The sequence below is a fragment of the Lissotriton helveticus genome, chromosome 5_1, assembly GCF_964261635.1.
Source record: "Lissotriton helveticus chromosome 5_1, aLisHel1.1, whole genome shotgun sequence".
NCBI classification, from domain to species: domain Eukaryota; kingdom Metazoa; phylum Chordata; class Amphibia; order Caudata; family Salamandridae; genus Lissotriton; species Lissotriton helveticus.
Window position 1 is genome coordinate 2,066,739,842 of NC_136065.1, and position 14,648 is coordinate 2,066,754,489.

A 14,648-nucleotide genomic window follows, 5' to 3' on the forward strand; every position below is an offset into this window, starting at 1 on the left:
CGAGACTGCAGAAAAAATATCGGGCTCCCGACGCGGATCCGGATTTTCTAAGGGTAGAACCCCCTCCAGACTCTGTGATTGTGACGGCAGCTCGTAAACAGCATGCCACCACTCCGTCATCCACAGTTCCGCCAGATAGGGAATCCAGGTGGCTGCATTCGTCTGGGAGAAAGGTTTGTGGGACGTCGGCGACCTCCATGAAGGCTGTGAGTGCCACGGCCTTATTGGGGCGGTATGAACGAGCCCTCTGGGAATCTCTCCAGCAGTTTGTGGAACACCTGCCTCATGACAAGAGAAGATTTCCAGGAGGTGTTGAATGAGGGGATGTTGGTGGCGAATCAGGTCATCAGTGCCGCAGCCGACTCTTCCCTGCTGGCGGCGCATGGTTTCTGCCATGGGATTAACCAGCGAAGACACGCCTGGCTCCGCTTCACGTCGCTAAAACATGACGCACAACAAAGGGTTGCCAATCTACCATTCTCTGGCGAAACCCTATTTGGAAAACATGCGGATGACGAAATGGCCCGCATGAAGGTGGAGGCCGAAACGCTCACGGCTGTGGGTTTGGAAAAACCCAAGGATAACAAGAAGTCGTACCGCCCGTTCCAGAGACGGTTCGGTGGACAGGGCAGAGGGCGTGGCCAGTCTTCAGGACAGCAACAGCAGCAGTTCCGAAGACCGTTCCAGAAGCGCCAGAAAGGCAGAGGCGGCCACCAGTCGGCAACAGCGACTAAAGGCCCGGCCGGGTATAGGCCCTGAGTGCTTACTTCCCCTACATCCGTTACCCACTCCGGTGGGGGGAAGCGTTCAATTTTTTCTGGCAGAGTGGAGAAAAATTACTCCGGACAAGTGGGTGCTGAATATTGTTTGCAATGGATACAGTCTTCGGTTCACCAGCCCGCCTCCATCAATCCCTCCGGTCAGCTCGCAGTTTCAGTTGCACGAGCTCCAGGCGGAGGCTGATATCCTGTTAAGGAAAAGGGCGATAGAAGACGTACCTCTGTCTCAAAGAGGAAGAGGTCTGTACTCCCGGTTCTTCCTGGTTCGAAAAAAGGACAAGAAAGAGTTCAGGCCCATTCTGGATTTGCGGCAAGCAAACAAGTGGATTCGCAGAGAAAAGTTTTGCATGCTGTCGTTGCATCAGATTTATCCTCAGCAGCAACGGGGAGACTGGCTGTTTGCCATAGACCTACAGGATGCGTTCTTCCATGTGCCCATTGCACACAAACACAGGAAGTTCCTGCGATTCCAAGTCGGCGCCAATCATTATCAATACACAGTACTCCCATTCGGACTGAAGTCGGCGCCGAGAACATTCTCGGAGTGCATGGTGGTGGTAGCAGCACACCTGAGAAAGAACAAGGTGTTTGTCTACCCGTACCTGGATGATTGGTTGATCAAGGCCTCCTCCTTCTCGGAAGCTCAAGCACACTTCCGAAGACGTGCGTTCTCTTGAACAAGCTGGGGTTGCACATCAACATGTCCAAGTCTGTTCCGACTCGGTCCAGTGCATACAGTACTTGGGAGCCTCCATCAATACGCTGTCAGCAAGCGTGTCTCCTTTGGAGGAGCGACGATTATCACTCCTTCGGAAGGCTCAGGCCCTTATGACCGCTCCCATCTACAACAGTGAGGACGGTGTCTTCTTTACTGGGATCGATGGCCTCGTGTATCTTCCTAACGCCACACACACGACTGCACATGAGACCGTTGCAAGAGTGCTTGGAAGACCAGTGGGATCAGAGGAAAGGATCTTGGGACGACAAGATACGACTGTCTCTGCATGCTCTTCAGTCCCTGAAGTGGTGGTGTTCGGTGAAGAATCTCCTCAGAGGGGTCCCCTTCCACAAGGACATTCCCACTCAGACTGTCGTGACTGATGCTTCTCTCCACGGTTGGGGGCGAACTCCGGAGAATTGCAGATTCAAGGAACGTGGTCCCCGCTGGAGGCCACGTATCGCATCAATTTCCTGGAACTCAGAGCTGTTCACTTGGCACTGAAGGCCTTTCATCCGTCCTTTCAGACCAGCTCTCTGCTTGTACAGACGGACAATACGACCACGATGTATTACCTCAACAAGCAGGGGGGTCGAGATCGCGCACTCTGTCGCAGGAGGCGCAGGCGATCTGGCATTGGCTTCTGGCCCGAGGACTGACGATAACGGCTACCCATCTGCCAGGTGTGCAGAATGTTCAGGCGGACGCACTGAGCAGACTGATTCAGGAAAACCACAAATGGGTCATAAATGACGAAGTACTAGGAGAAGTCTTCGCAAGGTGGGAACTCCAGACGTAGATCGGTTCGCCACTGCCGAAAACAGCAAATGCGAGACTTCGACTCCAGGTACTACCAGCAGGGGATGCTGGGGAATGCGCTATGGATCAACTGGTCGAACAGCTTTCTGTACGCTCTTCCACCCATTCCCCCGATTCCGGCGGTGCTCATTAAGTTGTCCCAGTCCAGGGCGCGGATGATCCTGATTGCCCGGAATGGCCCAGACAGTGGTGGTTCACGGACCTGCTTCACCGGTCTCTCCTTCCTCACATACAGCTGCCGTGCAGGCCGGACCTTCTCACGAAGTTCGGGGGACAGATGTTGCACCCCAACATCTCGTCTTTGAGTTTGGCGGCATGGCTCCTGAGATCGGGCAGATTCAAATGGCCATATTGCACTAAGATTGTATGGACATACTGAAGGAATCCAAGCGACCTTCCACTCGGACTTCATATGCTTACAAGTGGAAGAGGTTCTGTATCTGGAGCAAGTCCAAGAACTATGATCCGACGACGTGCAAGGAAGATGTCATCCTTCCTTACCTTCTACATTTGGCGCAGTCTGGCCTTAATGTCCATTCCATTAAGGTTCATCTCGCTGCATTGACTGCCTACAGGAAATGCCCTACACAGACTTCCTTCTTCCAGATGCCTGTGATCAAAGATTTTCTGGAAGGCTTGAAGAAAGTATTCCCTCCTGTCAGGCTTCCTTCGCCTTCATGGGAATTGAATGTGGTGCTGTCCAGATTGATGAAGGAGCCTTTTGAACCTATTCATAAGGCTTCGTTGCAGCACCTGTCCTGGAAGGCGGCGTTCCTCGTGGCCCTTACATCGGCCCGCAGGGTGAGTGAAATTCAGGCATTGTTGCCTAGAACCTTATTCTGTATTTCTTGCTGCTACGGTTGTTATGCGTACTCACCCTAAATTTCTTCCCAAGGTTATTTCTGATTTTCATGTCAACCAGACCATAACTTTGCCTACGTTTTTTCAGAATCCTTCGTCTCCAGCGGAAAGGTCTTTACATTTCCTGGAAGTTAGGAGGGTGTTGAAATTTTATCTGGATAAAACCAGAGATATTCGTAGGTCAGATCAATTGTTTATCAATTATGGATTGGTCAGGACAGGTCCTGCGACCTCTAAGCAGTCTATCTCTAGGTGGATTGTGTCCTGCATACAGTTGTGTTACCAGAAAGCTAATAGACCCTAGGGGGTAAACCTAAGGCTCATTCCACCAGGGGCAAAGCTGCCACGACAGCTTTGCTCCGTAATGTTCCAATTGCAGAAATCTGCAAGGCGGCCACTTGGAAGTCGGTCCATACCTTTGCTAAGCATTACTGCCTGGACACTGATGCCAGGGCAGACGCTCAGGTTGGGCAGGCTTCGCTGCGAAATGTGTTCGCACAGTAGTGGTGTTAGGTCTCTTTTCTTCACCGCCGCTTTGGTGTGGGGATGGGCTTGCCATTCTATTCACTAGATTATGACTATACACAGAGATCCCCTACTACAGAAGGAGTAGTTTCTGTCCTGTAACTCCAGTTCTGTAGTAGGGGTATCTGTTATAGTCATAAGCGCCCGCCCGCCTCCCCGGTGGAGAGAGATGTTAATGTAAGGAATGCTACAGGTCTGGTGTGTTTCGCCTTAAAAAAGAACTGAAAGTAAGTGGGACCTGCTGTGCATTCTGGGATACTGGGAGAAGTTCTGGAAAGTTCTCTTAAAGGCACAGTATCCTATTTAAGCCACATAATGGCAGCCTATGGGGCTTGTCTGTCCATGCCTTCTTCTCTATCATTCCAGAGGCTTTTACTGGTAGAGGCAAGTTTCTCTATGGGAGAAACTGGGCAGGCTGTGCTATTTGTGTGTTTTTTGATGGAATTTCTAGTTGAAGTACTGGACAGTGTAGCCTGTGGATATAGGCTGTATTATTTGTCTTTAAATTCTCTCTTGTGTCTTTGCAGTTCTGCAATTTTCTGACAATTTAAGAGATTATTTTTGATTGCCGGGGTCCACGCACATGAGCGGGACGATTCACTAGATTATGACTATAACAGAGATACCCCTACTACAGAACTGGAGTTACAGGACAGAAACTACTTGCGTTTATACAAAATCAACAAGCATTTACAGTGCAATAGGTCTCGCATTTGCAAAAGTTAGAGCTATTGGCATTGTAAATGACAAACCTTTTATTTAGGTGTTGGTTTTGAAAACATATTAATAAATGCAATAGGTCTCGTATTTACGTGAGTTTGAGCTATTGACATTGCAAATAAGAATGCGTTTTATTTATGTTTCAAAAACCAAAACAAATAAAGGGCATTGTCATTTACAATGCCAATAGCTCAAACTCGCGTAAATGCGAGACCTGTTGCATTGCAAATGCTTGTTTATTAAAAAAACAGGCAAGCTAAGGGAGAAATACATTCTTACACTACTTTTAAGGCCGAAGTGGCAGAATAATCTGTCACATGCCATCAGAGCCCTAGTGAAGGTGTTCGAGAATAGCATCTCTAGGGTGGAATAAAGTTTGAAGACGAAAGATACTGTTTTGAAGAGTGACATTAAAGGAGAAGGTGACAATTGTGAAGGGGTTCTGAAATTGGGACAGGGTATGCTTAACAGACTTGGGGTAAATAAGACAGTCAGTCTAAAAGCTACTGAAATAACGTGTTTCCATTAGGCGAGAGACTGTGCTGTAAATAACCATCAGTGAGTGCGCTTCATCCACCCAGAAACAAATGTGCAATTTACAGCACATGCATTAAAGGGCCGACTGCTTTCCATGTGGGAACTAGTCAATTAATCTAACGCAACACTCTCACGACACCCTCTCTCTGGAGGTGCTGAACGGAACCGTGAACTCATACCATCAGCATTAAACACTACAAGAACAGAATCATAGGAAAAGTTTTGGGTTACAACTTCTGGCTAAAACGGCATCTGCAAAATACATTAACAAGTAATCAGAAATCTATAACCAAAAGTTCGTAATAGTGAGTAAGATAGAGTGTTTTAGAGTGAGTGAGTAAGAGAGACTAAGTGTGTGTGAGTGAGTTTGAAGGATGGAGTTAATCGACTGAGTGAGAGACTGTTTTAAATGCAGTTTGTTAGTGACTGTGATTGAGTGAGTTAGTGATTGAGAGAGTGGTCGAGTTAGTGAGTGCGAGTGAGTGATTTAGTGATTGAGAGTATGAGAGTTAGTTAGTGGTAGAAGGAATGTGTTTGAGAGTTTGATTTTGTGAGTGTGATGCAACTCCATCTATCTAACACTGAGGAGGGCAAGCCATATGAAATCAAAGTGAACTTCTGAACCTGCGGTGTAAGGACTATTCCAGACTCCAAAACTGGAAAGGTCTGTTTTTTAAAAACTGAGAAGGACCACAATTGTGAACGGCCACACGAGCGCACAAGTTTAAGCGGGAAAAAAAAACAAGATTACAAAGCATTGTGATCACCGGTAGCGGCCACAGAGGAAATAAGTGAAAGTTAAAAACGGCAGCTAAACAAGCAAGTCAAGCCAGTGTTCCTCGGCTCAGAAGGGCATTAAATAACTATGCCCTCAAAATTTCACACGGCACGCGTAAACCCATAACTAAACAAGTCATTGTGGCAAAAGAATATCAATTCACTACCTTGAAATCCAATGAAATTAAATGCGGCCGGGAAATGCTCTCAGCATTGCGGGGACGGGGGGCGCATTCCTTTGACGTGTGAAGCGGGGGAGCGCATACCTTTGAAGTGAAGCTCACTGCATTGCATTGCTGTGGTGGGTCTGATGCAGTGATGCGAGGCAGGCGGCTCGGGAAGCAAATGGAAAGCAAATGGAAAGCGTGTGCACGGACACACATGCACTCGGCGCAATCCGCCTGGTTTAGCTTTCCTGGTTTCAACTCAATAGTCTCGACATCTGCAATGCGCAAGCGCATTGGCAGAGGTCGAGACCTAAAAATTAAATGATCAAACTTTTCGTGTGATTTCCACATATATTTTTCCAGTTTTCATGAAAAAGTATATTACCACATTTCTAGACAAGGCAGAAGCCTAACATACAATTACAATGTCAAAAATAACGTTTAAAAGATTACAAAATCTCAAAATCAATCATGTTCTTGTATGCTTCAGGGAAGAATTCTCTCGGTGCCCAATGCCTTTCGAGCTCTAAGAGCTCTTCCTCCGGGGCCTGTAAACTGAACATGTAAATGAGTTTAATTTGAGCCTTTACAAAAAAATTCACAATGTGCAAGGCGTTTCTTCATTGTTTACCATATGTCGTGTGTGTGTTTATGAATGTTATGTGATGAATAAGGAAAGCCCCTCACCGCACCACTCTTGTGCTCAACATGACAAGTAACTACTTCCATACTCACTCTCCGAGTGGAAGAATCCTCAACACACCTCCTGTTACAAAAAAAAATCTGTTTCAACACAAGACAGACAAAATGACCGTCCTTGAGAGCTATCCTACTTTTACCCTGATAATACTGTCGTGAAAACTTTCTGAACAAACTTACCTTACTTCCCTTGACAAAGACTCGCTATTCCCTGCTCCGTGGAACCCAATTACAGACTGGTCCTGTCTCCTGAAAATCGGTAAAATTACATGTTCACCAAAAACGCTATCAACAAACGCTATGAAAAAACGCAATTAAAAAAAAACTCCCACAGAGAGCACCCAACTCTCCCATTTACCGCTATGAAAGCCCTTGGCCGTACCTGCTGCTCAAATCTCTCCTTAGCGTCTTGACAAACTCCACCTTTCCACCAGCATCAACGAAATCTTCTCTCACGAATACAACCATTTCCACTTTTACTCGCGCGGAACTCAAAGTGCAATAGAGACCGAAAACGGACTTCCCTTTGCCGTCACTGTGGGCGCCATCTTAGAATGGGACTCATTCAATGCACTATATGAAACGAGTCTAAAAGGAGTCTCAAGACTCGATCAAAACTTTCCCTGACTGGAAAATTATAAGAACGTGTGTGAATGATAGCTGAAAAAATAAAAATGGGTGATTTTAGTACAGAGTGAATAAACGGGTGTGTAATTGTGAGAAAATTCGGGAGGGGAGCACCATATCACTCAGTTGGCAGCTACTTTCAATGGTGTTGAAAATCGCGACATCTTATGAATGTAACAACCTAATTATAATCCCAAAGAAGTTACCTTAGTTACCAAAATACATTTCAAATAAAACACATTCCTGTGAGTGCATGCATCTGTCCTACAGATACAGAGTAAAATGAATACATTTATACAGAACTTCATAGGAAACAGATCAAATCTACTTTTTCATTGAGCCCCCTTGGCTCCTGCGTTTCCAATCTCTTGATCCAATAGATCTCTCTTTGAAGGAGGGATCTGGTTAGATCCACTCCTTCATAGGTTTTAACTTTCTCCAGTATTGAAAACCTGATCTGGGATATGTTGTGATTATTTTCAATCCAGTGTTTGGCTAAGTTGCTTTTTGTGCTTTGGTTCCTGATGGTGCTTTTATGTTCCGAAACTCGAATTTTTTGTTTCCTCTCTGTTTTCCCTACATAAATTTTGCCACATGGGCACTTTATGAAATAGATCAGGTTGTTGGAATTACAATCTCCATCATAGTGTAGTACAATTTCTTTCCCAGTCCGTGGGTGATGTAAGGTCCCTCGTACAATTACGTTATGGCAATGCAAACAATTGGAACATCTTTTCATTCCTGTATGAGCTACTTCTAATTCCCTTGTAGGTGTCATCAACAGTTCGTTCAAGTTTTTTGATCTCGTAAAGGCAAAAATTGTTTTTTGAAAAAAAATTCCTTGGAAATCTGATTCATTCTGTAATATTTCCCAGTGTCTGTTCACGATATTCTTGATTTTTTGGGAAGATGTGGAGAATTTCGCGACGTACAGTCCCGCCACGCTTGGGGCAAAAACGCTGCCCATTGATGTTCCGGTGGTTTGCAAGTAATATGTGCCTTTGTACTCTAAGTAGTTCTCCTTGAGCGCAAGGGCTGCACAGTCAAAGATGAATTGGTGTGGTGTATGGTTACGCCCAAGGCGTTGGCATCAACACATCGTGTAGGACCTGTAGTGTGGCGTCTTGAGGGAGACCGCTGTAGAGGCTTTCTATCTCCAGTCTCACCAGTAGTTGGGTAGTTTGGTCAAAGCTCGTTTCTGCGATGATGTTAAGGAGATGTTTGGTATCCTTAATGTAGGTGGGAGTTTTTTGTACCATGGGGTTCAGGAAGTGGTCGCAGTATCTTAAGAATGGTTCCAGTAGTGAATTGATCCCTGAGACTATGGGTCTTCCAGGTGGTGGTATAGTCCCCTTGTGTACTTGGGTACAGTGTAAAAGTATGGGACTTTCGCGTTTTTGGCACATAGGTATTCAGCTTCCTGGGTTGAGATTTATTCAGAGTCGATGGCTCTTTTAACCCTGGTGTGTATGGTGGTCTGTAGGTCCGCAGTGGGGTCTTTGACCGAGCGTTTGTAATTGCAGGTATCGCTAAGGAGTCTGCGGCATTCTAGGTCATAGTCTGATTTGTCCAGGAGGACGATCCCTCCCCCCTTATCCGCCGGTTTGATGATCACCGTCGGGTTATTTTGTAGGCGTTGTATGACATCTCAGTCTTGTTTGGATAGGTTGTTGAAGGGTTCTGTCTGGTTCAATTAAGATTTCTGCTGGTACACTTGTGGGTGGCGGCACAAAGGTGGATTTCAGCCTAAAGCCTGTTTAGTTAGGATTAGTGCTGGTGGGTGTCTCATCGGGAGTCGCCTTTTCAAAGAAAGCCTTGAGTTTGAGCTTTCTAAAGAATTCGGCTAGTTCCACATGGAGTTTAAATTTGCCCAGACGTGTGGTCAGGACGAAAGAGGCCCATGCTGAGGACCGCTGTTTCTTTTTCTGTCACAGGTGTGCTAGATAGGTTGAATTCTAGGGATATAGGTATTTTGATGGTCATTGCTTGCTTGTCCCTGGTTGCTCCTGTGATTTGTTGCGCGTGCTGGCACTCACTGGATCTTCTTCTTCCGCCCAGTGGACCTGCTGGTGGTTTCGTCTTCAGCCGCGTGATCTGCAGCCCTGTCCTATAAAAGAATGTATTTGGTTCCCTTGGTAGAAGGGCATCGGGCCAGGTGGGTATAGAGGTGGGTCCCCATAGAATGAATGTTGCATTTGCCCAATTGGTGGTGGGCTGAAGGTATGGGTTTGTTGAGGTCCCTGCCAAGTTTGTGGCCAGCGTTGGCCCCGGCGTCCTCTGCAGTGTTGTTTGTTGAAACCTGAGCTGGAGTCGCTTGATACAGAGGTGTTTTCTCCTGAGCTGTCATAGGTGCCTCCTCCCTTGTTCGTGGGTATATAGACATTCTCAGCGTATGGATATATTTTAGAGTAGCTACATTTTTTGCGATCCTTTTGAAATTTGTTGATTTTGCTTTGAGTCAAGTATTCTTTATATTCAGCCACCTCTTTGCTTTGGTCATCCAGTTTCTTTTTGTATGAGGTTAGTGTGGTTTTGAAGTGGCTCTCTGTGGCTTGGATGTCAATGATGATTGTATCAGAGAGGCGTTTGGCTGTTTTGATAATAAGCACTAGCCAGTTCCTGGTGCAGTGCCATGCTATCTGGGCCCAGTCCTTCCTGAAGGTGTCATCCAGGAATATTCTTGGGGCATTGGTAACAAGGAGCCCCCGTGGTGCCGTGTTGGTGCGAAGATATTTGGTCAGTATGACACAGTGTAGAATAGTTCTTATTCGATTCCGCTTTTTCTCCGCGAGTGTGTCCCAGTCTGTTGTTTGTGCTATGGTATTAGAGATGTTAAAATCTGCCAGAAAAGATTGGTCAGCAAGGATCTCACGGATGTCATCCTCACTGAAAGTTAGGCCGTGGTTTTCGGCCATCGTGGGTGCTGGTTGACTCTCGCAGCTGTGTGTGTGTGTGTGTGTGTGTGTGTGTGTGTGTGTATATATGTGTGTGTGTGTATATGTGTGTGTGTGTGTATATGTGTGTGTGTGTGTATATGTGTGTGTGTGTATATGTGTGTGTGTGTATATATATATATATATATATATATATGTATGTATATATATGTGTGTGTATATATATATGTGTGTGTGTGTGTATGTATATGTATATGTATATATATGTATATGTATATGTGTATATATATATATATATATATATATATATATATATATATATAATTTTTTTTTCTTTTTTTTACTGGTAGGTAGCATTTTCCTTATGGTACATGTTTAACTTGTGACCTATGCACTCTATATACAAATCTGAACCAGGATGGTTTGGTGAGTGAAGATGTCTCGATGTTGACTGATAACTTTATTTGTTTATTGGATTGAGGAAGAGCAAAGTAAAGAACTTGTATTTAAAATAATTATTTGACTGAATTGCTTCTGCAGTTCTGACACTTAATCCCAGTTATTTTTGAGGTCCTTTGCAGTGTATATGATGTCACCCCTGCACCTCATCTCAAAACTCAGATTCTCGGTAACAATGCCAAAACCTCCTGTGATTCTGGGCAAATCACTTAATCTCTCTGTGCCTAAAATGAATGTGTCCTCATGTAATGTAACTGGTGCTATGTAAAGCACTCGGATACCCGATTCAGTTCGGGTCTAGTTCGCGCTATATAAAAATCAGCAAAAAAAAAAAAACTTTATGCATGCTGTGATACCAGAATAATGATTTTAGCACAGATTTGCATTTGCATTTTAATGCATGTTTCAATCTATATTTTTATCTTACTAGGTCAGCCTGTTGCAAGTGTGCCGGGGTTTCCTCCTGCTCCCACACGAGTAGTCTTCACGAGACCCACAGCTCCCACTGTACGCAACGTCCAACCCAGGGCTCCGCCCCCTCCAGGAGCAGCGGTAGGAAGACATAATTTTCCTTGTGAATTAAAAACTCCTGTTTTATATTTTTAGACCCTATCTTCTTGCCTGAAAGACTATTCAGTGATGCCAGTTTGCCTTCCTGCATGAGCTTAGTATCTTTGAAAGTCCTTTAAGCACTTTAAGCAAGTGAGGTATTGGATTTCAAAGTTCAATGAGAATTCTTTATATTGTATTGTCGCCGTACTATTTCATAGACCATAAAATGAAAGTGGGCATGAGATGTGAGCCTTGAGACCCAGTTTCTCTTATTTGGATAAAATCAATTGTAATAGAGCGAGTCTGTTTAAATAAACCCTATACGGCATATTTCAGTGCCAGAGTATGGCAGACTGATATGTAATGAATTTAGCTCATCCTATAGTGAAAGCCTAGGTAGATCTGAAATTGAAGTTAATGACCGTAATGGATATTGACCCTGACTCTGGGTACTAGCAGCAAAACACTTTGAAGATTTGTAGGTAAATACTGATAGCCCAAGGTAAAAATCTTGGTAATGAACTCCAGTTAGACTGCACTGATTATTTTCTAGCCTTGCAAAATATCTTTTAAAAGCATGAAACATGCATCAGTAATTGGAGTTCTAGAAATTAACATCTGAAATGAAAAAGTTTATGCTTTGAGCACCCAACTCCTGCGAAAGCTGGCACACATTCTCCTGTAAAAGGGACTTTGAACTTGCGTATTTGGGGTTGGAAATGTATATATGTGTACCTGTACAGACTGATCTGATAGACTACTAGCCGCAGATTCCTTCATGTAGAATTATTGTTAGGCGTGTGTATGTGGTGTTTGGGGGAGGATCATGGCACCACTGATTGTGCGGCGTGCCAACAGTTGAAGTCGTGGCGGGAGCGCCGGATGAAACTTCTGTTGGCGGGTCTCTCCAGGTCGACGTCCTCCCCTCGGTCTGCTTCGGCGGATGGCTTTAGATACGGCTGTGTTCGTCGTCCTCGCCCTTCTCCGATGTCATGTGAGCGTCATGTGAGCGTCACACCCCGGTGGGTTAGTGTCACAGTTTGTCCCCAGGGGCTGGTTTCCAGCATGCCGGGGGCGTGGGCTTTCCGCGGGTGATGCGCCCCGCGTTTTGTCCTATCCACCTTTTCCCGGTGCTGGGGCGTCGAGAGTCCAGATGGAGACGGCTTTGCTGGCATCTCCTCCTCCTCCCCCACTTCTCCCCCCCCCCCCTTCCTTCCCGGGTGTCGGCGGATCCCCTGCCTTGCGCGGGGCCCTCCGCTGCGGCTTCGGCGCCAACTGGTTCAGATCCAGGCTTGGAGGATGTGGTGCTGTTGGGGTGCTGCTCCTCCAGGGCACCTCCTTCAGGCCAAGGCGTCTCAGCCTTGACACAAACTCCCGCGAGAGTCCCTGTGGTGTCGCGGGAGGTCGCCGGGGCTCAGGTCGCATCCCGAGCCCCTCTGTCCTTTGACAAGGTGGTCCTTTCCAAGGCGACACCGCTACAGCGCCGCCAGCGGATGGCCCGTGCAAAGCCACAGGGGTTGGTGGACCCTCCTCGTCCCGCTCCGGGTCGTGGCTGGGTGGGGGACCCCTCGTCCCTCTCCGGGCCCCTCTCGTCCCTTCCCACAGGCGGTTGCCTCGTCTTAGGGCGAGTTGGAGGTTGAATCATCCCTGGCACCGCCACATGGGTTGCCGGACGATCTCTGCCACATTCTGGGCCGCGGCTTGGGGAAGGCTTTGTCACTCCCCAGGTCCTTCTCGTTCCTCAACGCAGGCGGCTGCCTTGGCAGGGATCACACCGTTGCCGCCCCGGGGCCACTTCGGCTCCGGCTCCACTCCGGTCCCAGATGCGGTGTTACTTGGAGGAACCCAGTCCGGTGACGTCTGATGGTGCCGACGTCCTGCCTCAGGCAGCAGACTCTATGGCTCCGGGCAGGGGTCGTGCTGCGGATTTGTCTACGGACGCTCCTTCTCCGGAGGCAGGCTGTATATTGGTGTCGTCCTCCCCAGAGACTGGTCGCCGTGTGGTATCTTTTACACCGGCGTTGTCAAAGGGCGGCTCCCCTCTCTTCCTTCGGCACCTTCCGACTTCCAGGTCTGGCCCTTGCCCCTGCCCGCCCCGCTTTGCTTCGGGGACGGCCGCCTTAGTTTGCAGCAGTCACCCACGGAGGAGCTGCTTTCTCCACCGCGGGGCCCTACGGAGGCGGGTGCTGCCTTTGCTCATGCAGTGTCCACGGCTGTGGGGATCCTGCGCTTGGGTGACCCGGTTGCTCATTTTCCGGCGGACCACCTCTTGGAGGTTCTCCACCAGGGCTCTGGTGGGAGGGAGATCTTGCTTCCCTTCGAGGGTTCGCTTCTTTCTTCCTTGATAAGGGTTCGGATGCATCCCGCCTCAGGGGATCCGGTGCCTCAGCATCTTCTGCACCGGTACCTTCCGGCGCCGTGTTACCCGGCATGTCTTTCCTTTCACCCCTCCGCCGCCAGTCCGCTTTTGCGGACAGCTTTTCCCTCCCTGCCGCCACTGTTGACTCTGCCGTCCTGGGAGACCCGCTAGCTGGACTCTTGGGGGCGCCTCGTCCAGCGCTGCCCTGTGGGCTCTTAACACCTTGTGTGTTCTGGCTAGGGCCTCCTCCTGTTTGTGGGACTCTGCTGAGTCTCTGGGATCCTCCGCGCCCTAGGAGAATGTTCAGGTGGACTTACGGCATCATGCGTTGGATGGCCGGGAGGTTACGGCGTTTATTCTCCGCTCCGCTCATCTCAGAGTTGCTGGGCCGAACCATGGCTTTCTCAGTCGCCATGCTTGGCTTCGGGACGGAGTGTTTCCTGAGAATATTCGGGAGCGATTCATTGATCTTCAGTTTGATGGCAGCCTGTTCCATGCCCCGGCTGACTTCGCCATCCAATAGTTCTTGGCATGGCTCCCTCCTCCTCCTCCTCGCCTTATCCTCCTCCTCCTCCTCCTCCTCCTCCTCCTCCTCCTCCTCAGTGACTGAGTTGGGCTGGTTCTGGGCCTTCTTAGGCCGTTTGTTCTGGCTGTGGAGTGTGTTTTTCTGGCCATTTAAGTCCTCCCTTGGGACTTTGGCATTGTTGGCTGCTGGTCGGCCCTTTGTGTGTGTGTTTCGCTGGAGTTGTTGCGCGGTCTTGACCCTGAGATTGGGCCTTCTGCTTTGCTTGGGCTGCTTGTCAAGCCTTCTGCTGGGGCGTTTTTCCCTGTGGTTCCTTTGTTTTTCTTCTGCTGCGGAAGTTCTTCCAAAGAGGGTTCCCATATCTTGGGACTTAGCATACCCTATGTGTGGTAGTGGCAGCTGTTATGTCTTGCGCTCGGCTAAGGAGTTCTGGTCGCCTTCGGGTGTCCGTTCTCCATGGCCTTTGTGTATGTTGCATTTGCTTCTCGGTCGTGTGCGCGGGCCCTCGTAGTGGTGTGCCCGGGCATTCCCTCATCCCCCTGCTCCTGTCATGAGGGCTGTGGTGATTTGTGTTCTCCCTTGTCAGGCGCCGCCTGCCTGGCCTTCCTGGGGCCCTGGGCTGTCCTTCTTGC

The 14,648-nt window shown here is 48.0% G+C and overlaps 1 protein-coding gene across 7 annotated transcripts in view; it reads left to right on the plus strand.

Moving 5' to 3' along the window:
• The window catches only part of BAG6 (BAG cochaperone 6), a 440,475-nt gene that overhangs the window by 288,322 nt on the left and 137,505 nt on the right, over positions 1–14,648 (plus strand). For all 7 annotated transcript variants that reach the window (XM_078645986.1, XM_078645987.1, XM_078645989.1 and 4 more), the window contains one exon: positions 11,013–11,134. In XM_078645986.1, the coding sequence (XP_078502112.1) occupies positions 11,013–11,134 (122 nt within the window). The remainder of the gene's footprint in view (positions 1–11,012; positions 11,135–14,648) is intronic.